This window comes from Polypterus senegalus, chromosome 9 (assembly GCF_016835505.1).
Source record: "Polypterus senegalus isolate Bchr_013 chromosome 9, ASM1683550v1, whole genome shotgun sequence".
NCBI lineage: Eukaryota > Metazoa > Chordata > Cladistia > Polypteriformes > Polypteridae > Polypterus > Polypterus senegalus.
Genome location: NC_053162.1, coordinates 173,528,537 through 173,554,339, shown reverse-complemented (window position 1 = coordinate 173,554,339; position 25,803 = coordinate 173,528,537). Strand labels below are relative to the sequence as shown.

The window sequence follows — 25,803 nt, the reverse complement described above, 5'->3', positions numbered from 1 at the left end:
CTAACCTATAAAACTTAAAAGTGGCCTTGCACTGGACTACATAGGTAATCTACTCAGTCATTATGCTTCTGTTCACCCACTAAGCTCCACTGATCCTGGAATTCTTGTTTTACCACAAACTAACCTGTGTACAACGGGTGACAGGGGCTTCAACTATGTTTGCAATCAAACTTTGGAACAACCTCCCCAAATCAATTGGATCATGGCTGAAAAAAGTAACTTAAAACTCATTTATTCAGGAAGGCATTTAACTCATCCTGTCATTCTGACCTTTCTTTCAGTATACCCTCTTTGTCCAGATGCTCAGGATGATTTGTATTTGTATCACCGATTGTTATTTGTTTAGGGATTTCTTGTAGTATTTGTGTTTTTGTATTTTAGTTTGGTTTATTTTCTTATTCTAACATTTTATTTCCTGTATTTAATTAGTGTTTTATTATGTTCTTTGTTTCTGCTTTATCTCTGTTGTTCATTTTTAATTTTTGTGAAGCACTGAGCATAGGAAAGGCATTATATAAATGTATTATCATCACAGACGCATTAAATTATATGCAAAAAGTACAGAAGAAATAGAAGTCCAGTCGCACACTAAATTGATTTTCTTGTTCATCTCTGAAGAGTATGTTCTCCTTGTAGTCGTTTGCTTCCGTACTCTACATTTATATTTTGGTTATGTTAGGTAGACTTTATTATCCCAGAGGGAAATTTTGCTTAGCAAATGCTTTTATTCAGAATGGCTTACAAAAGAATTCAAAATAATTGAGTAAATATCAGTTTGGATGGGGCTGTCTAGGAGCAAGTGTTACAGGACAGGTTATAAAATTGATCATCACAAGTGAAGAGTGCAGAACAAAATAGAAGGTAATTAAAATTCCTAGGTTGTAAAACCTAACGGCTAAAACCAGACAGAAATTCAGCAAACAAGTGAATCTTCAAAATCTTCTTAAACATTTTGAGGGAGTCAGAATTTTGAATGGCACTGGGTAGCTCGTTCCACCAGCTAGGAGCTATATGTGAAAAGATTCTGGACTGTAATTTGATACCATGCAGAGGTGGCATATCCAGACATCATTTACCAACAGACCCAAGAGGTCGAGAAGGCGCATAGGACCTCACAAGTGTCTCCATATTTAATATATAGTTGATGACCCATTAATTTCTTTGTAGGCAAGCATCAAGGATTTGAGCTTAGTATGTGCTGCTACAGGAAGCCAATTAGCTGGTTGATGACCTGATGTGCCACTGCATTTTGAGTCCTCTGCAACACCTAGGTGACAAACCCCAATGATTCTGCCAGCAGAGAGTTGCAGTAGTCTAGATGTGATGAGACCAAAGCCTGGAGCATGAGTTGTGCTGCATACTCTTACTGGATATGGTCTGATCTTGTATAGAATAATGTAAATTAGCAAGACCGAGAGACCAAAGGAAGCTGGCCATGGATCACAACCCAAATATTGTGTTGTAGCGTGACCAGTGATAGATATAGTGAATAGAGATGGGATACTGAATAAGATGGATGAGTAATAATGTAATAACAAGAAGGTACATCTTTGCCAGGTTGGACTAAAGATATTTCATCCAGGTTGAAATATCAGTGCGAAATGCAGAGATTCTACCTGATACTTTGTGGTCCTTTGTTGTTAAAGGCAGGTGCAGCTGTGTGTCAGCAGGTAAGTAAAACCATTGGACTCGATGACAACGGCCTAGTGAGGATTTGTATAGAAAGAGGAATAGAGGACCCAACACTAATTCCTGGGGCACCCTGTATGTGCATCCTTGACATTTCTCTATGCCAGGACATAGAGTTGGTTCTGCCCAAGAGGTAGGACTCGAACCACCTGAGGGCAGTGTCTGTGATTCCAGGGTCAGAGGATGACAGGAAGCATCTGTGGCAAAACATGCTGCTAAGCTTTACTAATGTTTTATATGAGTTGATCCAGATATTGGCATAAATTTAGTGGAGAAATAGTTCTGTGAAAAAGTGTATGTTGTGGTGGTGTTTTTGTTTTTTTTATTTTATTTATAATTTTTATTTCAGTACCTTTTAATCATGACTTTTTACATATCACTGATAATACACGGTATATGAAGTGATTCATTTAGTAGAGATTGCTTGATAACACATCCAACAGGGCAAGGATAAACATTTAAAGCGTTTTATATCAAGAGCATGTCATTTAAAAACATATGAAGTTAGGTTGAATAGACAGTCATTTGGCAGAAAATAATTGAGCGCAGTCTGTTACAGTTGGTGTTTCTACCACTCTTGCACCCATGATTAGATTCCAGTTTAATATGACCCAGCAATACATTTTTGGACTTACTTTTTTCTGTTTCAGGTTTGTAGTAAGCTGGAGCCTAACCTGGCAACTGAGCACAAGGTTGGGACCAGCATTGGATGTAACAGCTGCTCATTCACATTCATGTTTGCACTCGTTCATATCAAACAAATTTAAAGATGACAGTTGACTGCACATGCAACTTTCTAGGATAGTTGCATACCTACAGTCCTTCATATTGAACCAATTTAGAGACACCAGTTAAGTCACACATGGTTAAGATGCGGGAAGAAACGTGAAACTCTTGAGAAAATCTAAAGGTAAAAAAATGCAAACTGCACACAGTGACTGGGCTAAGAATTTTACCCACGCTCCCAGACCAGCCAGGCATAGACCAAGCCACAAAGTCAAAATAATTCCATCTGTGCAGACTTGAAACAAAAAGTGGGTTCATAAGTGGAAAGAAGGAGTTTGCATGTTTGTCAATATCAGTTTGCAGCACCTGTCACAGATCATGGTAGAGTGCTTTAGAAAAACATTAAACTACATTATTAAATGAAATATGGAAACAAAGATATAATACAGAACATGTAGTACAGCTCAGTAGTTTTAAAATTTCAAGGATAGAAGGTTGTATGTTAATAAGAACTGCACATTCTTAGTATCTTTTTTCAGGGTGAGAGTCTGAATGGTAAGAAGCTGAATAGAGCAGGACACACTTCCCTGTCAGCGGTAACAGTCCTCAGCACCAGATAGAAAACTGGTGCGTGTTCTTTACCTCTGTGCTTCCTCGGAGATGTACACCTGCCAATTTAGATATCTAAGGGATATCTTTGTTAAATTAAATGTCCAGATCATCTCATGGCTGTCTGTGTTTGATAACAGCACCTTTACTGTGTTTTCTTAAAATTTCTCAAGCTCTTAACCCTATCACAGGCTGTAAGCCCTGAGTAAGAACCTCATATTGCTGCTTGTACCAAAACCGCATTCTTTCAGTCGCTATACAAATTATCATGTACAATTTGAATGTTTGAGTAATGCCTTAATGGAGAGGGTTCCAACAAACAAAGATGTTTTTAAATTAGCCAAATGTTATATAGCAAGTCTGGAATAGCAGACATGTTTTGGGTGTTCAAGTCACTAACCTGTTTAACTGGTTTATTTTCTAGTATAGAGCCATGAAGAAACATTGGGTTATCCACCTTTGATCCCTAAACTGTTTGTCACATGGTGCTTACACACTTACTCCATTTTTCACTAGGCTTTTGTATAATTTCAGGCAAGTATGGTTGGAAGCTTATAGAAAGGTGAAAAGAACATGCGTGCTCTATACTGAAGGCATCCAAACTGGGAACTAAACTGGTTTTAGGTATTATCATGATGAATAACACCTTATTTAGTATTGTGCTGCCTGCTGTGTATACAGGGGTTTGTTGCATCTAATTTCACAGTTTACATCAAATTGACGTTATAGTTTAAGTGATCTTCTGGTGTCTTTCTCTTACTCAGAAAATTTAGAAAAGAGAAGTAGTATAAGATTTACACACATAAGAATTTTAGAAATTCTTGTTTTTACCGTGGTTTTAAGTTGTTACCAGCTCTTTTGAAATTTTTGTATATATTTTTTAATTTTCTCTGGAGTTTGATTCCTTAATTATACCCTGACCTCAACACCAGGGTAATGACACAGAGTAATGAAAGACTCGGCACCTGAAATTTCAAAATGAGGCTTGCTAAATTATTGCAGTTTATATAAAGGAGCTCAGTTGTTGGCTTAAAGTCTTGATTCTTAGGGTGTTAGAGGGAAGATGTGCAGCATTGTTCATGATGGCGCTTAGTTTTGTTTTTTTTTTTCCTTTACTACTGCCTCCAGCAAGTCTGAAATATATTCTGTAACGGAGTCAGTCCTTCTAATTAGCTTGTTTATTTGGGAGGCCTCTCTTGAAGAGATGCTACCATTCCAGCACAACATACAAAGTTACACTTGCCATCATAGAGTTTTAAAGATGTGAAAGATGTCGCGTCCTACATTAAAGGAACACAACCTCGTAAGAAAAAAAGTCTGGTCTGCCCTTTCTTATATTGTTTCTCATTATTACAAGACCAGTCCAGCCTGTTATTGATATGAACCCCCAAGTACTTGTAGGAGTGCACCATCTCTACATCCGCTTTCTGAAAATACAACATTTGTTTACATCATATTTCTGAATGTGTTTTTAAGATGTATTAATGCAGTACTGTAGCACTGTGAGCCATTTGGTTCTTGTGACATCCCTAGTCTGTGCTTACTGGCTGCTTAACATATATGGCACCTGCTCAGCTGAAAATTGTAAAGTGCTGAAGACCATTAACAGCATCAAGTGCCCTTCTGTTCAGAAAAATCTATAACACACATTGCCTTAGAAAGCTAAACAGGATTATTAAAGACATCAACCATTCTGCACAGTTGTTTTTCTTGCTCCTTTGTAGCTTCAGACATATATAATTTGGAGATATACGTGTGTGTGTGTGTGTGTGTGTGTGTGTATATATATATATATATATATATATTTGCATTCTATGAATTCTTAAAATGGCAGAATCTCTCAAAAATACAATTTTATTTCCTGAAAAGAACTCAGATTTTCTGTTTTAAAATATTTGTGCAATCTGTAGACACTAATTTTCAATAGCAATCAGCACAAATGTACTTGCAGGCAGTGCACAATGTAACATTGTACAAACTTGCAATATAACCAGTTAACAACAAATAGTACGTAAGTAAACCCAGACAAATCTGAACATTGCAATCAGTGAATAATGCAGCCTTGAGGTTGTTCTAAATGTGATGTAATTAACGATTCCATGATTATTCAGTGTATTCTGCTTCTACTGCCTTGTTTTGCTTATTGATCTTGTTTTCACTTTTTTCATTTATAGATAAGAGATATTTTGCTTTTTTTTTTTTTTTAATAACTTTTACAGTTACAAAGATGAATTAAGTGACTTGATAGGAATTTAAGTAGCAAGAGAAATTAGTTGATATTGTTGAGCTTCACACAAGTAGCTGACTGCATATTCCCCTGTCATGCATGTGACTTTGTTGAAATTTCAAAATTTTAAACTGGGGATCTGTTTAGTTGTCAGGGGGCTATGAGATCAGTAAAAGAGGAAAATATACAAGTTAAAATATGTTGCCATAACATATATGAAAGTAAATGTAAAACTTTAAAGTTGTACAATATGTTTCTGTTTTAAGAAAGAGATTCATAAAATCAGCAATGCTATTAATTAAAAAAAATTGTACAGCACAATGTTTGAGACATCTCGATGAAAAGGGAAGTTTCCCGACAAATTTCCTTGAAGAGTAGGTGTTTCAAATATGACTGTAACAAGCCCACTTGTAGCCGAGTTGTTTCATGTCGACAGACAGACAGATATACATACGTATGACAGCAGGTGCTTTTCTTAATTATTGCATTTTTTTTAAACTGTTGGATATAGTGGGTTGGAGAATGACTGACTGACTTTGTTAGTGTGTATATCTAAATCTGTTTTAATATACTATTGTTAGTTGCCTGACATTTTTTTTCAGAGGTTCACAAACCTTCCAATGGGATGTCTTTAGCTGATTGATGTTGTTACAGCAGTTAAGTAGAACAAATCTATATCTTTAGTTTTGATCTTTTGTTAAGCCAATAGCTGCTTACGTATTTACTAGTGGACGCCTGCCGTAGCATACGGCGATGTAAGAATAGGAATGGAAAATGGTGAGAAACGAATTCAGAAATCAAGAAGAATGAAATACTTCTTGAAAAACTTAGTTGTGAATAGGTGTTTTGCTGGAGACGACAGATAATGAGTCGAAAGATCTAATCTCGGAAAGAGCTTGATTTTCAGCTTCACCACCATAAACTGTAGATGTTGCCATGTATTGATAGTACTCATGACTTGTTGTGATAACTCGACTAGCGTTGGAAAGAATAACAGGAAGAACGTCTCCAAATCTGTCCCAATGTGATGCAACGAAATCTACTGTCCTATGTCATAGTGACATAACCCACTGATAGGAACAGGCAGTTGCTGGATCCCAGAATACCGATGACGTTGTACAAAAACCAGTCGACAGAGAAGATACTGTCGTTCCTTTTATAACAAAGGCTTAGGAAGCAACTGTCGCAGTATAACGAAAATAGCAAGGAGCAAAACCAATGGCAATGGTTGAGAGAGTACCTTCCTGTAGCAGGCTACGGAAAAGACTCACAGGCGCAGACATGGCCGAAGTGAAAGGTCACGCGGTCAGGCTAGATATCGGGCGGTGATATGACACCAATGGGGTCATGAGAGAGGAGCGAGGAACACGGTAGTCCGAAGGAGGAATGTGACTTGAGAACAGCGGCATAGGGGTGTATGGGAGGCTGCAGGCAGCAGGCAGCTTGGGGAAGGGTTTGGAAGAGGACAAATAGGAATCGAGAAATGCCGTATGGGCTGCATGTGGGGGGAACCAGGTTTGAAGAGGAAGAAGGACGAACCAGAAGAGAAATATGTATAAGAGATTGTTTCAGTCCATTTACATTGCAGGACTTGCATTATACTTGCTTAACAATCAGTGATACTTGGACAGTACTTGTACTAAATTACATAATCGGGCATTGGTAATATGCAAATACAGTAGTGTTACATGTGTGATATCACCATAGAATGTCCTAAATGAGTGATTTAAAAAAAATTACTAGGATTAGTTACCCAGCAATGATCACAAACAGTATATCAAGTGCAGTTTCATAACATTTTCACATTTATTTAATTCATTTCAGGTTTGTGAGTGTTCAGGGTCTATCCTGCAAAGCAGGACATCCGTCTATCATAGAGCACACTCATGTCCACACCCATGCTCACACATGGCCAATTTAAAATTGCCAGTTAACCTAACATTCATGTGTTTGGGATATGGCAGTAATAACCAATTTATTTGTTGATCAACATTAAGCTTGATGTTTATTTGTACATAATACTTAAATTTGGATGCTTATGAATATAAATTTTGTATTCAGTTATTCAAGCGCTTAATTAAAAAAGAAGCATTGTGAAATAACTGTACTATAACACTTTATTTACAAAACGTCTTTTCCAAGCTTATGATAGATGTTTTTAATATTTTACAAATTCCTTATCCTCATGAAGACCCAGCTTTCTGTATTATTGAGAAACCTGTGGTATCTTTGCTAAGTGTATATAAAGGTCAGCAAGGTTACAGCCAGCAGTCAAATGAGTGGAGCAATTTTCCACACATAAACGAAAGAACTTTGGCTCTACCATAGCATAGTCTTGACAGAAATCAAAAGCAGGTACTGTTGGTACAGATGTTTTTTTTGAAAAGCCTGAATATTTACTGTGCAAAACTTACTAATACTCCTAATAGACACACCAGAGTTAACATGTACTTTAGCTTAGAACTTCAATGAACGAAACCCAGAAATAAACCACTAAAGGAAAAGGAAAATGTTTTGTTGTGGAAATAGTGTTTGTAACCTAAGAACTTTCTAGGATTTGAGTTTAATATAAATTCAGTTTTGATTAATATACCACAATGCAGGTATAAGTCTGCTTCCTTTGGGCATTCATCACATAATCTATACAATTTTGTAACCATGGTTCATAAAATATGTTAAAGGTATGTCCTAGAAATTTTCTTTCCTTTACAAAACTTACCCACAGAATCACCATGCAGAATTGATTTTAAGTGTTACTCTTCAGTTATGGGTAGGTTGTCAAAAAGTACTAAAACTTAACAAATAGTAACACTTATTCCGTCTGGGTTTAAAAGCTTAATTATGTCTTTAGTGCCTTATTAAATTGTCTGATTTTTGTTTGTAAACTGTTACAGTATACTTGGTTATGTTATCAGCTTTGAATGAAAACAAGGGATGGATGCTTTCATATTAATTCAGTCAGTCATTTTCTAACCCAGTTAGTCCTGAATAGGGTTGTGGGGGTCTGTTGGAGCCTATCCCAGCCAGCATAGGGCACAAGGCAGGAAGAAACCCTGGATTGGGTGCCAGTCTATTGCAGGGCGAACACACACACACACCAGCCAGACACTAGGACCAATTTATGATTACCAGTTTTCTTAAACTGCATGTCTTTGGACTGTGGAAGGAAACCGGAGGACACGGTGAAAACATGCAAAGTCCACGCAGAGAAGACCCAGGACATGCATCCTGATCTCTTTAATGAGAGACAGCAGCACTACCACTTCTCCACCGTGCTGCCCTTTAAATCGAACAAACTCTAAATAAATAATTACTTAAACTTTACTTCCACTCAAAAAGAAAATTGTGAAAAAGTTACCACCAGGAAAGCATAAGTAAACATTTTAAATAAATATTTATTATTTATGATGTCTTTTTAAATGAACTATTTTAAATTATCCATACAAAAAACACTCATGTCATGCTCTACTGCAGCAGTGTGTCAAGTATGTGGTTTATAAAACATATTGCTTATGACATTTTCAAGTTACATCCATGATGAGGTGATGTGTGCCAGTAGTGTTTAGACAGGCAGGAAATACATGTGCAGCAATTAGAATTTTTGTGGCAGAATTCAAATGCTGATGTTCTTAATAGAAAGTCAGTTGATTTTAAATCTGTTTGAAGATTTCAAGTCATTCAAATATCAGCAGTGGTAACAGGAATGGTCAAACCATAATAGACATATTTAATAAGTAGTAATTAAAAAGACTCAAAATCCTCATACACTCCTTAATTTACATTCTTCCATCCATTTTTTCACCCTTCTAAATTCAACTTTATAATTATGTTGAGGTGAAGCCTTTTCTGGCAATTGATTTGTAAATAACAATGCTGTTCTTTCCAAAATGTTTATTAATTTGCCGTAAGCTGTATTGTTCATGTCTGTTCACTATGGTTCTTTACCTTCAACAACCCATTTTCTAAAAACATCCAAGAAAGTGATATGGTGTCCCTGTTCCTGAATTTGTATCCAGCTAGCGTTCAGAAGCTTGCTTTCATTTTTTAGTACAATAGACTTCTGGTGCTAGAGTGCAGTCGCTCACTTAGCATGTAAAATGGTTTTAATTTCTGTAGCAGCAAACCTAAATGGATGAAAAACACATTGGAACAAATCACAAAATCATGTGCCATTGCTTAATGATCAACTATTACACACTACATGCAAGCAATGAAAACAAGCAAATGGTTAAAATGTCTTATCTAAAGATTCATTGACACCAGAAGCATTTTTTATCAGCAATTTGTTTCACATAAACATTGGTGTTAGCATACAAAAGTCATCAGGCAGTTCTGCAATTTGTTTGCTTTACTTGTGTTTAGGTGATATTATGAACACTGTTTGTTTATAAATGAGGATAAGGAGACCCCATTATATAAAAACTGTTCATGGTTTAACACAATAAAGTGGGAAACACCTGCTGCTCTTTTAAAGCAAAACAATGCTTTCTCTATTGCCACTTGAGCTTCATTATGGAGTTGGTTTGCAAACGGAAATACAAAATCCTTGGGTACTTTGAAAGTCCAATGATACAGCCAATCAGCTGTGAGTTGCAATCGCTTTAATTGTAGTGTGTCACATTTGAACGAGTTGAAAGTTATAGTGAGATAATTTGTTTTTTAAAGTGGCGTCATACTTAGCCCTGATAAAGAAAGTGAAGCTTCATACTAATAATCCTCCTATTGTAATAGATGTGGCTAAGGTTTTTTGTTCAGCCATCTATGCATTTTCTAATCAAACTATCCAATTCAGAAATTCAGATGCCTATCCCATCTGAAGTAAGCACAAGTCAGGACTGAACCAAATATTTTAATATGCATGTCTTTTGTATTTTCGATGGGAAACCACAGTAAACCGAAGAAGAACCACCTAGGTAGTGCCAGCGACAAATGTAACATGTAAACATTGAGTTTCAAATGAAGTAGCTGGTCTATACTGGTGAGAAAATGAGCTGCTTGGCAGTACAACACATTACTACTAATATAAACCAGCTATAAGGTGGATGGATGGTTGGACAGACAGCTGTAGCCTTTTTCTTAAAAACAAAGCAAATTTTATTGTCATGTTTACAGTACAGTGAAAATTCATATCTGTGTTCATACTTTTTTTTTTTTATTTTTTTTTAAAAAAGGCAGATGAATGCAAAGATGTTGCTTCCTTGTGCAGGCTATATGTTGTGCTTTATTAAAGAGCTAATTGCTCACCTTCATTTCAGCTTACTAAAATGTGTGATACTGCAAGGTGAAATGATTGCAACTGACCGCTGATTTGTCACATCATTGTGCTTGTGAAGTATACATGAATATCGTATTTTTATTTCTTCACAAATTCCATAATGAGATAAAAGTGAAAATACTGAAATGTTTTATTTTTTTGCCTGAAAACTCATCCACTTTATTCAGTTAAACAATAATTCAGCCTCTCTCTTTAACTTGTAAACTGCTGTCACAGAGCCAAAATTTAAAGATTAACTGTTTAGGTAAGATGTAGACTATTTTTTTATTACGCAGTGAGAAAATAGTATAATTTACACTACTACAAAATACTGTGTTGCTTTATTTTGTAGTTATTTTTCATTGCTTAATTTGATTGTTGTCTGTCAGCTGTTTTTTGTTTTTTTTTATTTCTTCATTTAGGTGGCACTCTGGTTTATTTTCATATTTGTGAAAACAAATGGAAGAACTTTAAAGTTGTCTGTTGTTTTCTAATTTGTTTCTTGTTTTGCTGTAGTGAAGTATTCTGGAAGGAATCCGTTGAAATGAGTTTGTTACTAACATTGTTTACAGTATATAACATAGAGGTTTTTCACACATTCATGTTTTTTTGTGGTTGTAGTTTTTCTAGTGGCCCTTGGACCAAAGATGATAACCTCCAGTCTAGAGGGTTCAGGCTCATAAACCCACTCCGCATTTTGTCAAATGTTTTGACATCTTCTGGTGAAATCAGGATTGTGGTATTGATGTACTTCATGGTTTACTCCATAGAAGATCGTGATGCAGTCCTAGAAACCAACCAAAGTATATGCCACTTTCATTTGTCTTGTCCAGTTTTTAATTCAAAGGATGTATAAAGGATTTGAAAATGATTTTTTTAAACTTATTTAGCGTTCAACTCTATAATGATTTTTTGTTGCAGTATTTGAGCGGGTTTAAATTTTACGCATTTTCAAAGTTGGTTATACTTTAAAGTGAGGGCTGCAACAACTAACCAATGTCATTTATATTAGTCAATATTGAAAAGTTAATCAACCAAAATTCATGTTGATCATATTTTGAGATATGGTGGAGGAGCAAAGAGCAAAGAACTCGCAAGTTTGGAGTTATTTCTACTTTACATGTGGTAAGAAATATTTGTCTTCAAGATCTGTAAAAATGAATCCATTTGCAATGGAAGCACTTAACAGTAATCCTCTTCTCACTCATACTTGGAGATAGTTCAACAGCACTTTGTGTCACTTAGTTCTGTTTCTTCTGTCACCTCAACATCCATATCTTGCAGTGCAGAATCCAATTCGTCAACCATATGTAAGACCTCATTTGCTGTGGGTGATGGAGCTAGCCTGTATTTGATACTGTACTGTAAAGAAAAAGGAGGCTTCAGATGCACGACACTGAGTCTATCTTGTGGTCTTTACACCTGCCTGGCAGACAAAATGGGACAATGCTTTAGGAAACTTGTTGGCCTTTTAACAACATTTTAAGGCAGCATGTTCACTTTGATGTCAGTCACAGCCTAGAAATTGTTATGCTACTCTTTGAAGTTAGTAACAAGACTTTATACTTTGTACTTTTTTTGGAAAATGCAATTTTACATGTACTGCCGTTATGAAGGAGAGCATTGTGCAAGGAATAAAACATTCATGTATTAATAAAATACTTGCACGTTTGTACGAACTTTTTTTTAAAACCCCCCAATCATTTGATGGAAATAGTGATTGACAAACTAATTAGTGGAATAGTTTAGTTGAAGCCCTAGTTAAACCTAGTACTTATGTTCTGTCACTGGAATAATAGGAGGAGGAGGAGTACTGCTATTTATTGTCTTTTTGCTCTGCAGACTAATACAGTGAAAACCATCTCAGCAAACCTCCATTCAGTCTACACACTTGACGTTTGTGGTTGTTTAAATATCTGCATAAAATTTCAAAATGTTGAGTGTTTTGTTGGCAAAAGCTTGCTGATTTGCAAATTTACAAAGGGGCTACCAAGCCATGTACTTCATATTTCTTTTTTAGCTAAATTGATAGTTGTACCTTACAACATCTTTGGTTTAATTTAACCTTACAACATCTTTGGTTTAAATTTGAACTGGATTCGTGTTTGAATTCAGTAAAATCACCCTACATTTCACATGTTCAGGATGAGATTGTGAGTTTCATACATTTTGCCCGTTTAACAAAAAATATAGCATAATTTGTACAGCCTTTAAACTTTTTTTTACCTATTTCTTTCAGTTTTGACCCACCATTGGCCTTAATGGATTATCCACTAGATTTTGTATAGTTTCACTGTCATTATAGTAATGATCCTCTTCTTAGATCTCACTATGGTATTGATTCCTTTATTAGGGTCTTCGTATTAAAATGTTTAAGAACCCTTGCACTACAGTATATGCTTAGGTAAATTTTAGTTTACATTTAGGATAGTTTATTTTCAATATTCATTAAAAACATCATAAATGTTATCTATTTTAAAATTAGCATAATTAGTACTGCAGGTTTAGGGTGAACAATCAGACCCCTAACCCATAAGACACAGCATTGACTTAGTATTGAAAGGGTTAACTTTTGTGTACTGTGTAAATCCTCTGATGTTCTGCTTTAAATGCAGTTTTACAACTTTGCTGAGGGCTGCAGAAGTGGAACATCATGTGCAATGGAAGATGAAGTTATGAGGCAGAGTTTTATTTTCAAACTAAAAGTCTGCAAAAATTGGTTCATTATTGGAGTGCTTAAAGTATTTACAAGTGAAATAGGCTGTAATTTGCTGCATGCTTAGTAATTTTATATATTGACTAATTTTAATATATTTGTTATTGGTGGAAACAGATTCTTATTTATTTTTACAGTATGTACTATTTTACAGCTATATATGACCAACAGTTATTCCGTTATTTTCAGTAATTGCAGCTAATTACTTCATATAACCCATGTACAACAGAAGTAGCATGAGTTGAAATCTTCAATTAAAACAATGCACTACTTGTCATGCCTATGCTGGTGCTGATTTTTGATTTTATTCATTGTGTTTTATTTTCAGATGTTCTCCTCTGGTGAGGTAAATAGATGAATGATTAATTTTTCATTGCAATATTTTCATTGTAGTTTAATAAGGAAAAGCCTGCCAAAAATGCATTTAGTTAGTTTTAAATATATATAAACTGGTGAGGTGTCATAATTAATTAAAAAAAAAAAAAAAAATTTTTCAAAAATTGAATTTACCCCCATATTTCATTATAAACAGTATTTAGAGAAAACAAGCTTTATTTAATATGCTTTTTGCAGTTACATTTATTTACTTTTCAGGGAGAGGATGTAGAGGCGGTAAGCTTCTACAGTTACTTGGGGGTTCCAGATCAATGACAGGTTGGACTGGTCCTAGAACACCCAGTAGCTATAAAGAAAAAGGGCAAAGCAGGCTTTTTTTAAGAGACTCATTTCCTTTAAGGTCAGTAGTGACATCTTTCACAACTTCTACAATTCTTTTATTACCAGTATAATTTTATATGCTGTTCTGTACTGGGCTGGTAACATCACTTCAGTAGAGGCCCACTGAAATAGTAAATTAATTAAAAGGACAGGTTCAGTTAAAGAATGTAATCTGGACCCTCTGGAGGTAGTAGCAAAGGAGAGAATGAAGACAAAACAGTGTGTGATTATGAACAAAGCTGTTCATCCCCTCCCTTTCGGACATACTAACACTGTGAACTTTCAGTCAATGAAATATTCAGCAGAAATGTGTCAGGAAAGTCCTTTACATCAACAGCACTATGCCTGTTTAATGCTTTGCTGGGACTGTCAAGTTAGAAGTGTGTGGTTTTTTTTTTTTTGGTTTTTTTTTAATTTTCTTTGTTTTTAATCATTCTTGTGCATGTTCAGACTATATTTGTATTTGTTTGTGTATTTGTTTTAAGACCATCTGTAAAGCCAAATTTCCCCCGGGGACAAATTAAGTTCTATCTATTTAAAGACCTATTTGTATGTTGCTATTTACAGAATAAGCAAGATCACATAGAGGTGACATTTAATTTTTGCTTTTAGAGGTATGCTATACATGCATATTGTCAAAATGCTTTTATAATTGGCAAATTATGTTAATTACTGCAGTGTTAGAATACAGTATACAGAAAACTAGCTGTTCTTCCCAGCATCACCTGGCAGAGTGATACAATGTACATTATATGCATAAAATACATAAAACACAGAGCTTAATACAAAGGGCAGACAAACACATATATGTTCATATTGCAGTGCCCAATGCCTTCCTGGATGGTTTAGTTTTTCTCTTTGTAAAGCCATTCTTGCTTAAATGTTGTATAGTACAGCGGTTTTCAAAAGGGTAAAAATGTGGACTGGCAGAAGATGGGGAAAATCTTTGCAGACTGTAGATGTTGGAAATATAATAAACTTACTTACACTGTGTCATAATTTGTCCAACAAGTGCCTGATATAGAAATACACAAGTGGTATTACTTTCTTATTAAGTCTGATTTCTCAACAGAGCAGAGATTTTACTATCCAGATTTACTAACATTAGATTAGGAAGTATTGGTTTGTATATTTGAGTGTCAAGATTTGCCAACAGTAACTCAAGGCTCTGGTCTTATCTTCGAGTTTCTGTCATCCAGGTTTATTAACATTAGATCAGAGGGCCGGGTGTTTGGTCCCCCTTGGAGTTGTGTGGGTAAGGGGATTGGTTGGGGGATTGGTGGTTTACAGTATTCCTCCTCAGAGTTTTAAACATCCAGACACAACATTATGTGATATTTCATTTGAAATGTTCTCTGAAATGTATTCACATTGGCTAAAAAACATGACCTGGGAATTTTCCAGCAACTACATATTGGCCAGAAGAATGCTGGACAGAAGAGGTCAGTTGCCATGGTTTTAGGTCTCAACTGGGTGTTTTCACTTTCTCCGCATTTCCTAGTTCTTTCCTTGGTCGTTCCCAGTTTAGTTTTATATTGGTTGTGTTAACAGTATATAACCAATGACTGCAGCTTATTGATTACAAAGCTAAAAATGAACTCATTCTGATGTTTAAAAGGGTTTGTTGGCCATAAGCAACAATCATAGTAACAGACTGAATGAACAATGAAAACTGTATACAGTACAAAAAAAACACAGGTGTCAGAGGAAAAGTGCTGAATGCAATTATGATAAATGCAATAGAGAAGGATTTGTCATTTACTTAATGGTGGAAATGTACATTATGACTCAAAGGAAAATTGATATATTCTTATTTATACATTAAGTGATTTTTCTTTTATTTATTTGATTAAGTATGCTGTGGTCTATTTTTATATATATATGATGACTATGTTTTGTGGCTTTTTTGTCTGATTGTTTTTAGTTTTGCCACAGCACACATTTTAACACCGGATGTTGTCACTTTTGGATTTAATACATCATCTGCATGAACATTAGACATTTCGTTTGTTTGTTGACTAGTCCATTGGTCTCTCACACACACACACACACCACTCACACACATATATATATTAAAATTATAAAGATTTTATATAAATTTGTATAATTTTTATTTTTGTCTGTATGTGGCACTTTGTACTTGTCTTCATTTAGTTACATTTGCCAAAAGTTTTCCCAGTTTTTCAGTTCTTTTTGAATTTCATTTCATACTTTCTTAGTAGTGCCTGCTGTACAATTGTGGTGTTGTGTATAAATTTTGCAGACTTATACAGTATATGTTGCACAGTGTATGTAAGTTTTTAAATAAAAGAAGCCATATTTCACTGATATGTTGGAAATACCTTGTACAGTATTTGATTAAATGAGATTATTGTTTAATGTGGAATATACCATGTTGTATACTTTGAATGTAAAAATGTTTTGTTTAGTGCTACTCTGGTAGACTTCTCAATAAATGCAAGCTACTGTGAAGATAAAGATAATGCTTACAAGTCTGTGAAATGGTTTTGAGTAAATGGTGACATAACAAGAGCTGTTTTAAATTGCCTTTGAGTTCTTTAAAACCATTTCTTCAGCATGTACACACAGACACAGGTTTAAGTTCAGTATCACACTTATGTGCAGTGAGATTTGTGCATACATGGAACAGGCCATCATGCATTACAGCTGAACCTAGGAGGCATTTATGTCTGGAATTAATAAGCTATGTTAAGTTGTAGCTTTTTCTTTCACAGATATTTTATATTTGGTATATTTTTTCCAACCTTTAAATCAAATTAATTGTTACAAGTTTATTTTTAGGCTGTTTTATAGGCTTTCAAACTTCAGAATTACAGCAGGTAAAGATGCAGGGGTTGGTTGATATTGTATCATAATCAAAGTCATTAATTCTTTGAAAGGTTCTAGTACAAAATTGCAAGTAAAAGTACATCAGAGTAGTAACAGATTAAATAATAAAACAGGATCAATTGAAAACCATGGGTAGTGCCTTATGTGTTAGCAGACCAAGCTATTAAAGAATACTTAATTGCAGTGCTAGTAGTCTTTTATTTTTTTTTTTTAAGCAAGGGTTCTTCCATGTAAATAAAAAAAAACAACTTGACAGCACATGTGGTTGGGATGGAAACTTACATATTGATCTGAGAAGAAAAATCCCATTGAGTGATTGCAAAAAATTTTTTTTTAAACAATAGCAAGACCAGTATCGGAAGACCTCAACCATCTCAATCGAGACAACCACGTTTTAAAGCCAGCTGCAGTGTTTTTAGGATAATTTTGAATTCTCTCTCTAACTAGTATATATAGGCCAGTCAAGGGTCCTTTGGTCACAGTGTTTTTTGTTCAGTCTAAAGACTCTGGCAGTAACATTTGTAACCTGTTAATACTTTTGCATGTGAAAACTTGAAATTGTAGTAGTCAAGTCAAGAAGTGGTAAAACATTGTGTGGTACTTCTGCGTTTGTTCCAGGGATTTAGATTATAAAATTATGTGAGAAGTCTTCAGGTTCTTGAATTGGTCTGGCGATGCCATTATAAATAATATGGTTTTGTTTGTGTTGGATTGCAGGAAGGTGGATACAATGGAGTATGTAGTTAGCAATGCACATGACAAGGGTGATGTTCACTTTGAGCTGGGTCAGTTGTAAATTTAAAATCTCTTATCTTGCTAAACTTTAAAAACTTTGTCCCTAGGAGATTATGAATGTTTTTGTTTTAATTGACTTGAACTTTGGTGAATATTTTCAGCTTAAAGTGTTGTTTTTCTTTCATTTTTAGAGCCACCATGGCCACAGCTCCATACAACTATTCCTACATTTTTAAGTACATAATTATTGGTAAGTATGTCATTTTACTTAATTCAGTCAACAGGGGATGCATTAAATCATTTTAAGTGAGTTACGTTCAATTAAATGTATGAATTACATTTATCAGATTTGCATGTTTCTTATTATGCAGTATATTTTTATATTTTTTTGATGTTTAAGATTTTTTTTTTCTTTGAATTGTTGCTATTTCATTAGTTTCACTTTTATGTCAGAACTTCTTTAAAAACAATATTTGGAATATTTTGAGTCCCAACATGCCGAATCTTTTAAATTAGGTCCGTGAGACATGTGTTTAATGACTTTGTACCTGTAATTCAGGATCGGTTTCTCTGTTTGGAATTTCAGCACAGACAAAAAGATCTTCATCATTAGCAGTTAATTTTTTTTGGCAAAGTAACCAGTAAATGCATGTGAGGTAAACCCCGTTTTTGAAATTCTCTGACTTAATCTTCAAAGCCTTACAATATTTACATACTTAAGACATATCACCTATGTCTATATATTCGATTTCTATTCGCTTTTTCGTTATTTCTCTGAGTAATAATTTCTCTTTGTTTGCGCTAATGTGATGTGATTTACTTTTTTTTGTTTTTTTGACATTTTTGTTTTTTCTGTTTTCATATTCTGTATCTTGCTCTGCATTTGTATCGTGCCTACATATTTTTTTTGAGTCTTTTGAATTATTAACACCATCTCCCATTTAATGGCCTTTGCCTGGGTTTACCTTGCCCCCCAAATATATTTTCTCTTAAATTGGGCATACCTGTATATAACCTACCAGAGAAGCTCTTAGCTGGTTTAGAAAATAGTTCCTTCCTGAAAAGAAAACTTCAAATCCTTGAAAATTGAATTTTCACTAAAAATATAAAATGTTGAAATGAGAATATTCTAGAAAGGCAGTATGGCATGCAGGGATTGATTTTTGGTAATCGTTTAAAATCTTTGCTATTGCCACATAGTGGGTTTTTTGAGGGGGTGGACTTTGTTTGTGTACCCACTTATGATGAACTTTAAGGGAAACCAATACTTTCTTAAAAGTAATTTACTTGAAACACTTAACCTAACTTAAATTTGTGAGCTGTGTATATGTATGTGTACAAATCTATGTGTCTGTATATATGTATATAAAAATGTTAAACCTAATAATTATGAGCACTGTATGCTCTATTGTAAAGTTTATAAATGAACTCTATCTTGATTGAATAGATAAGTTATTACTCAAATTCGCTGCATTTTTTTTTCTTAAAAAACATCAGTGTTTTACTGTCCATAAAGAAACAAACTTAGACCTATTGGGTACCATGTGCCATCTTCCTTGGTTGACCATTTTGTTGAAATGTTATGAACAGTACACATTGATGTATGTTGCCTTCGCCTTAGGGTTGAGTGTTAGGTTTTGGGGTTTTAGGCCTAGCATGGAGAAATGGAGACCTTCTTGTGGATTACAAATAGTTAACTGATCTATCCAAGTGCCATGGACCGAGTTTACAGTGGGGGGAAGGGTCCTCAGCTGTTCTCTTTCTACCATTTTCTGAAAAAAAAATATGACTTTGCATACACTATACAAAAAAAAATTGTACCTCATTTTGTTTGATTCTGGCTTGGCTATAGCACATATTTTGCCTTTGCTTATCGTGCATTCAAGTGACATGCCGCAAAAAGCACATACAGCATAGTTTCGACTGATATTGCAAACTTGGCAGTGTTACATTGTGTATGGTGGAGGACAAACGGCACACTAGGGTTTTTTTTAGAAAGAATTGTAAGGCACTGCTTTAATATTTTTCAGATGTATTTTTTTTTTATACACAGTACAATTACAGTGTTCTCCCTAGCGTCCTTTAGCCAGGCGCCCGGCTAATTTAGTTGTGCGCCTGGCTGTCATCTTGCATGACATTTTGAGATGACAGTCGCAGATCTGCAGGCACAGGCAGATCTAATGATCTGCAGAGATGGCAAGAGACGAGCGGGCTGGTGGGCAAATACTGCTCAAGCTAATAGCGGTTGTCAAGGCGGAGCAGAGTTTACAAGCAGAGTAGGAGGAGGTGGGGTTTCGAGAGCGGGCTATACATGGTAATAGCGGGGGTATAGCAGCTTAATACAGTAGCAAGGAGTATGGAGAGGTGGGAGGGCGAGAGGGGGCTGTACATGCTAATAGCGGGAGAGAAGCGGCAGTTCACAAGCAAAGAGGATGTGGAGGTGGTCGGGCAAGAGGAGGTCTGATAAAAAAAAAAAAAAGTCTAGTGAAACCAGCTGGAAAAAGTTTCTGGGGAGAACACTGAATTACATTCCTATTTGCTGGCAAGCAGTGCCTGAAGTGAAACCGAATTACTGGCAGTGCTCTGTTTAATCAGCATCTTGTTCCTCGTGCCCACTCATTATTACGTTTACATGAAGGGCCTGGAGGTACCGGGAGCATGTGTATATTAGTATATGATATCAACTGGAGGCTGCTTGTACCAAGTCACTTCCAAGCACTGCCCGTAAGACCAAATAAATACAGACTCATCGCCACTTGCACTGTCCACCACCCTAATCTTACTGTTTAGATTATGTAAAATGCAGCAATACAAAGATAAACTCCAGTTCCTCTGTGACCTTGCCCAGTATAAGTGGGTTAGGAAAACAGATGGTGAATGAAAAGTATTGTAATGTCACTAGCAAGTTGCATTAATCTGCGGATCAGTCACCTCTGCTCTTCCCATTCAAACTTTGTGTGTGATGCAATAATCAGGCTGCCTTCCCTAAATTACAACTAAGCTAAGCTAAACTAAACTAGTATAACATAGGAATCTCACAGGAATATTAGTGCCTGACAACTTTGCCAATATACTTAAATCAACAATGTGTCCAGCTAGTCAGCTATGGACAATGTTATCAGTCATTGAAGTGACCTTATCCTTTTGTATCAGCAATATGTAACTTCTGAACTTCAACTCCTGGCAGACCCTGCTGTGGCCCTGATTGCACTACTGAGGAGAGTGCAGGGGCTACTGGGGATGAGATCAGCCAGTGGGAGCTTTGAAAAGGAAAACCGCCTAGTCTGTAAAGAAGGCCTATTGTTTGTGTCCGAGTTCACCCAACTGTCTTGTCAACAGTACCAGTCGCCTGTGGGTTGTTGTCTTGTAGTTATGTATGGATTGTCTTGCCTGCCTGTCCTGTTAGTAGTAAGCGTATTGACCATTGAGCATTGTCAGAGGGAGCACTCCCAAATTTCCCCTCACCACATCAGGAATACCAGTAGGACTGTTTATACATTACTTACATCAAGCTGTTCACTGGATCATCATTTTTCTTCTTCATTCCACATCTTCTGTTGCCATTGCCTTTGGACTGTGTTGTGGACTTTATTGTTAGTGTTTATTGTTAGGTGTTTATTCTACATGCTGCTGTTGCAAAATCAAGTTAATTTGGGGTTCGCTGAGTTGCTGGGGAGGGTTTGTGGTTTCATTTATTGTTCAGTTATATATTACCCTTTATTTTTGTTTAAAATATTGAGTTTGACTATTGATTAACCCCTTTTGTTTCCTTGTCTCTCTGTTTGAGTGGTGCCAGTCCGGCTAAGGCTGGGTGGGTTCCTCGGGTCCTCACCGGAAAAAAATAAATCACCATCCTTGCGGTGGTGTGAATCTTAGTGGCACTGTGCACCCAATACTTTTGTTTAATTTCTTACTTTATACAGTTAGACCCCAGATGCTTATATATGTGGAATGCTTGAAGTGTTTCAAAGAGTTCCTGTGCCCTATGTAGTTTATATTGTGGAAACTGTTCCACTATGGTAGCCTCATCAATTAAGTTACTAAGCTGAATGAGCTTGTCATTGCTTTTCGTTTTCATGAATGTAGTCATTAATTTTGTTTGGTGACGTGTATATGGCAGTTACACACACACACACACACACAAAGGTGAGTGTACTGAAAAGGCAGAGTTTAACTGCATGTTTGTGATATGCAGTAGGGTAACTTCAGTTGTTTTCAGGATGCAGGTAGCCTATATATAAGAAGTAATTACATCGTTTAACTTGTTTTATGTGCCCCCTAAAGGTTTATACAGGATGGGGGTGAGCCCTGTATTGATATCAGTCATCATGTGACAGTTTCTGTTACCTTGTCTTTATTTAAGTGAGTGTGAGCTTTACCTCCGCATAACCATGTTTTTTTTTCCTCCGCTCCCACGAGATTAGCACAGCCTGAGTGTTTGCAAGAGTCGGCCTGAGGTGGTTCTATACCAGAAGAACGTCTGATTCCCCTCTAGGTCCACCATTTCTACTTGATGTGTATGCAACACATGAATACATCAAAATATATTTGCATGACAAGAACCAACGTGTCCTTTGATCCACCAAACTTTTGTATATTTTAGTTTTTGTTACCATGTTCCTGATGATATTATTTTGAAATTTTATGTTTTATGAAGAGTGAAAGTTCGATGTAATGTCAGTTGCTTGAAGCAAGTTTAAAACTTTTGTTCTACCTTGAATGGAAGCCCAAAATCATGAACATGTCAGCAAGAAAAGAAAACATACATGCCAGACAATAGTACAGTAAATTTTGAAAAATATATTTTTACATAAGAAAATACAGTGTACAGTGCATCCGGAAAGTATTCACAGCACATCACTTTTTCCATATTTTGTTATGTTACAGACTTATTCCAAAATGGATTAAATTCATTTTTTTCCCTCAGAATTCTACACACAACACCCCATAATGACAACGTGAAAAAAGTTTACTGGAAGTTTTTGCAAATTTATAAAAAATAAAAAAATTAAGAAAGCACATGTACATAAGTATTCACAGCCTTTGCCATGAAGCTCAAAATTGAGCTCAGGTACATCCTGTTTCCCCTGGTCATCCTTGAGATGTTTCTGCAGATTAATTGGCATCCACCTGTGGTAAATTCAGTTGACTGGACATGATTTGGAATTGTCTGTAGACCTCCGAGACAGGATTGTCTCAAGGCACAAATCTGGGGAAGGGTACAGAAAAATTTATGCTGCTTTGAAGGTCCCAATGAGCACAGTGGCCTCCATCATCCGTAAGTGGAAGAAGTTCGAAAACACCAGGACTCTTCCTCGAGCTGGCCGGCCATCTAAACTGAGCGATCGGGAGAGACCAGGGAGGTGACCAAGAACCCGATGGTAACTCTGTCAGAGCTCCAGAGGTCCTCTGTGGAGAGAGAAGAACCTTCCAGAAGGACAACCATCTCTGCAGCAATCCACCACTCAGGCCTGTATGGTAGAGTGGCCAGACGGAAGCCACTCCTTAGTAAAAGGCACATGGAAGCCTGCCCGGAGTTTGCCAAAAGGCACCTGAAGGACTCTCAGACCATGAGAAACAAAATTCTCTGGTCTGATGAGACAATGATTGAACTCTTGGTGTGAATGCCAGGCGTCGCATTTGGAGAAAACCAGGCACCGCTCATCACCAGGCCAATACCATCCCTACAGTGAAGCATGGTGGTGGCAGCATCATGCTGTGGGGATGTTTTTCAGCGGCAGGAACTGGGAGACTAGTCAGGATAAAGAGAAAGATGACTGCAACAATGTACAGAGACACCGTGGATGAAAACCTGCTCCAGACCGCTCTTGACCTCAGACTGGGGCGATGGTTCATCTTTGAGCAGGACAACGACCCTAAGCACACAGCCAAGATATCAGGAGTGGCTTCAGGACAACTCTGTGAATGTCCTTGAGTGGCCCAGCCAGAGCTCAGACTTGAATCCGATTGAACATCGCTGGAGAGATCTTAAAATGGCTGTGCACTGATGCTTCCCATCCAACCTGATGGAGCTTGAGAGGTGCTGCAAAGAGGAATGAGCGAAACTGGTCAAGGATAGGTGTTTCATGCTTGTGGCATCATATTCAAAAAGACTTGAGGCTGTAATTTCTGCCAAAGGAGCATCGACAAAGTATTGAGCAAAGGCTGTGAATCCTTATGTACATGTGATTTCTCAGTTTTTTATTTTTAATAAATTTGCAAAAACTTTTTTCATGCTGTCATTATGGGGTGTTGTGTGTAGAATTCTGAGGAAAAAAAATCAATTCAATCCATTTTGGAATAAGGCTGTAATATAACAAAATGTGGGAAAAAATTGATGCGCTGTGAATACTTTCCGGATGCGCTGCATATTAGAAACAAAACAGGAACTTATGCCTTGTACATTAACAAATACCAACATTTGTTTTTGTATAAAATGCAAAAAATATTTGTTAATCTTTCAGACTTGGCAACATCTGCATTGTTCATGAGGAATGTTTGTAAAATGAAGAAAATGTTTCTGTAGAAAACACAAAAAAATTTCCATTCTTCCTTATTTCTTTAATGTTTACTTTTACTGTAGTAGAGCTTTTTCATCCTGATTCGTTTTCCCTAGCATCTGTGAGCTTAGCAAAATATATGTATACATTTTGCAATATCCAATTGCATTGACCTTTTCTGTTACTTTTGTGTAAAGTCAGGCTTTCGTTAGACCACTTGGTAATTTGTATGAATACAGTATGTATTCATAATATAAATGTATAAAAATACATTTTTGTGGGATAATGATCAACTGTTTACATTTATGTAAGTATTGTGTTTTTAATTGAGATTTTGCTTTTTCCTTAGGGGACATGGGAGTAGGGAAATCATGTTTGCTTCATCAATTCACAGAAAAGAAATGTGAGTATTTGAAAATACCTTACAAAAGTAAGGTCTTGTTTTGAATTGCCCTTGTACTTGCGTTAGTACTTCACTAAAGAATGTAAGTACTACATATTTTCTTTGCATGCTTTCTTTTTTCCCAAAAAGTAACTTTGCAGTCACAGGTTTCTCAACCTTTTTAAATACACATCTCAAATGCACATTTGTAGTGCACAACCCCAGCTGAATGCTATACAGAGTGGTCCAGATCAAATTATGCAGATCCAGATCATCTGGATGACTTTGATTTACACGGGGACGATTCCAGTTTGGCGCAAAGATGATTCTTCATGTCGTCAGTTCACACACTTCTCGATGGTCCGGGATTTTTCGGGGTGATTTTCTATGTAATAAACTTAATAAGTTATAGCGTAATGAAAATTGCATAATTAGATCCGGACCACCCTATATAAGGGATGCATACAACAATAAAATAATATTTATTATGAACCATATGTGCTGGCACCATGTTTGGCTATATTAAGTTCCTTTTATGGCTGCTTTTGTGTTTCACTGCTCTTACAAGAATCAAGAGGAATACTGGTTAGTTGGTAAGACCATGACAGGGTAAGAGTGGTGAGAAAAATAACACAGAAGGCTACACGTTTATCAGGTCAAAAGCAGACTTGTTTTATTATTTTGGTGGTGTCCAGTGGGCAATGATAAGATCCCATATAGATAGATAGATAGATAGATACTTTATTAACTCCAAGGGGAAATTCACAAACATATGGCGCCTTTAAGAAAAAAAAAAGCCAATCGGCACCTGTGGACTCACCAGGAAAAGCAAGATCATCACAATATCAAGTCAAGGTCCTCATAATCTGTCTGGAATTTTAAATTCCTCTTGACTCAAAATAAAGCCAGCATTTATCTACATCTTAGATAGCGTTTGCCCCATCAGTAAACGTGACACACATTGTCTAGTTATAAGCCAAAAAGAAGAATTTTTTTTCCTATAGCACAAGTCTATTAATAAACTGTCATGTTGTACTGTAATAACTTCTGTTTAACTTTCTTTCTCATAAGTTTATTAATTTAATCTATTACAGTTATGGCTGACTGCCCCCATACAATTGGTGTGGAGTTTGGGACCAGAATAATAGAAGTAAGCGGTCAGAAGATCAAACTGCAGATCTGGGACACAGCAGGTCAGGAGCGGTTTAGAGCTGTGACACGGAGCTACTATAGGGGAGCTGCTGGTGCACTAATGGTGTATGATATCACCAGGTATGAAGAGTAAATTAAAAATCTGATACTAGTATTTAGTGTTTACAGCTGCTGCTACCTATTTCCTTACTACTTAAGGGTTTACTTCCTTGTGTTTCGTGTACTAATATTGCAGAAGATTGTTTT

The 25,803-nt window shown here is 36.1% G+C and overlaps 1 protein-coding gene across 4 annotated transcripts in view; it reads left to right on the top strand.

The window, feature by feature from the left end:
* The window catches only part of LOC120536005 (ras-related protein Rab-14), a 37,898-nt gene that overhangs the window by 2,181 nt on the left and 9,914 nt on the right, over positions 1-25,803 (top strand). For 3 of the 4 annotated variants that reach the window (XM_039764278.1, XM_039764281.1, XM_039764280.1), the window contains exons 2-4: positions 17,715-17,773; positions 24,373-24,426; positions 25,500-25,677. In XM_039764278.1, the coding sequence (XP_039620212.1) occupies positions 17,722-17,773; positions 24,373-24,426; positions 25,500-25,677 (284 nt within the window). In that variant the 5' untranslated portion in view covers positions 17,715-17,721. Of the gene's footprint in view, positions 1-13,815; positions 13,958-17,714; positions 17,774-24,372; positions 24,427-25,499; positions 25,678-25,803 lie in introns of all 4 variants that reach the window. The other variant, XM_039764279.1, reaches the window with a different exon arrangement.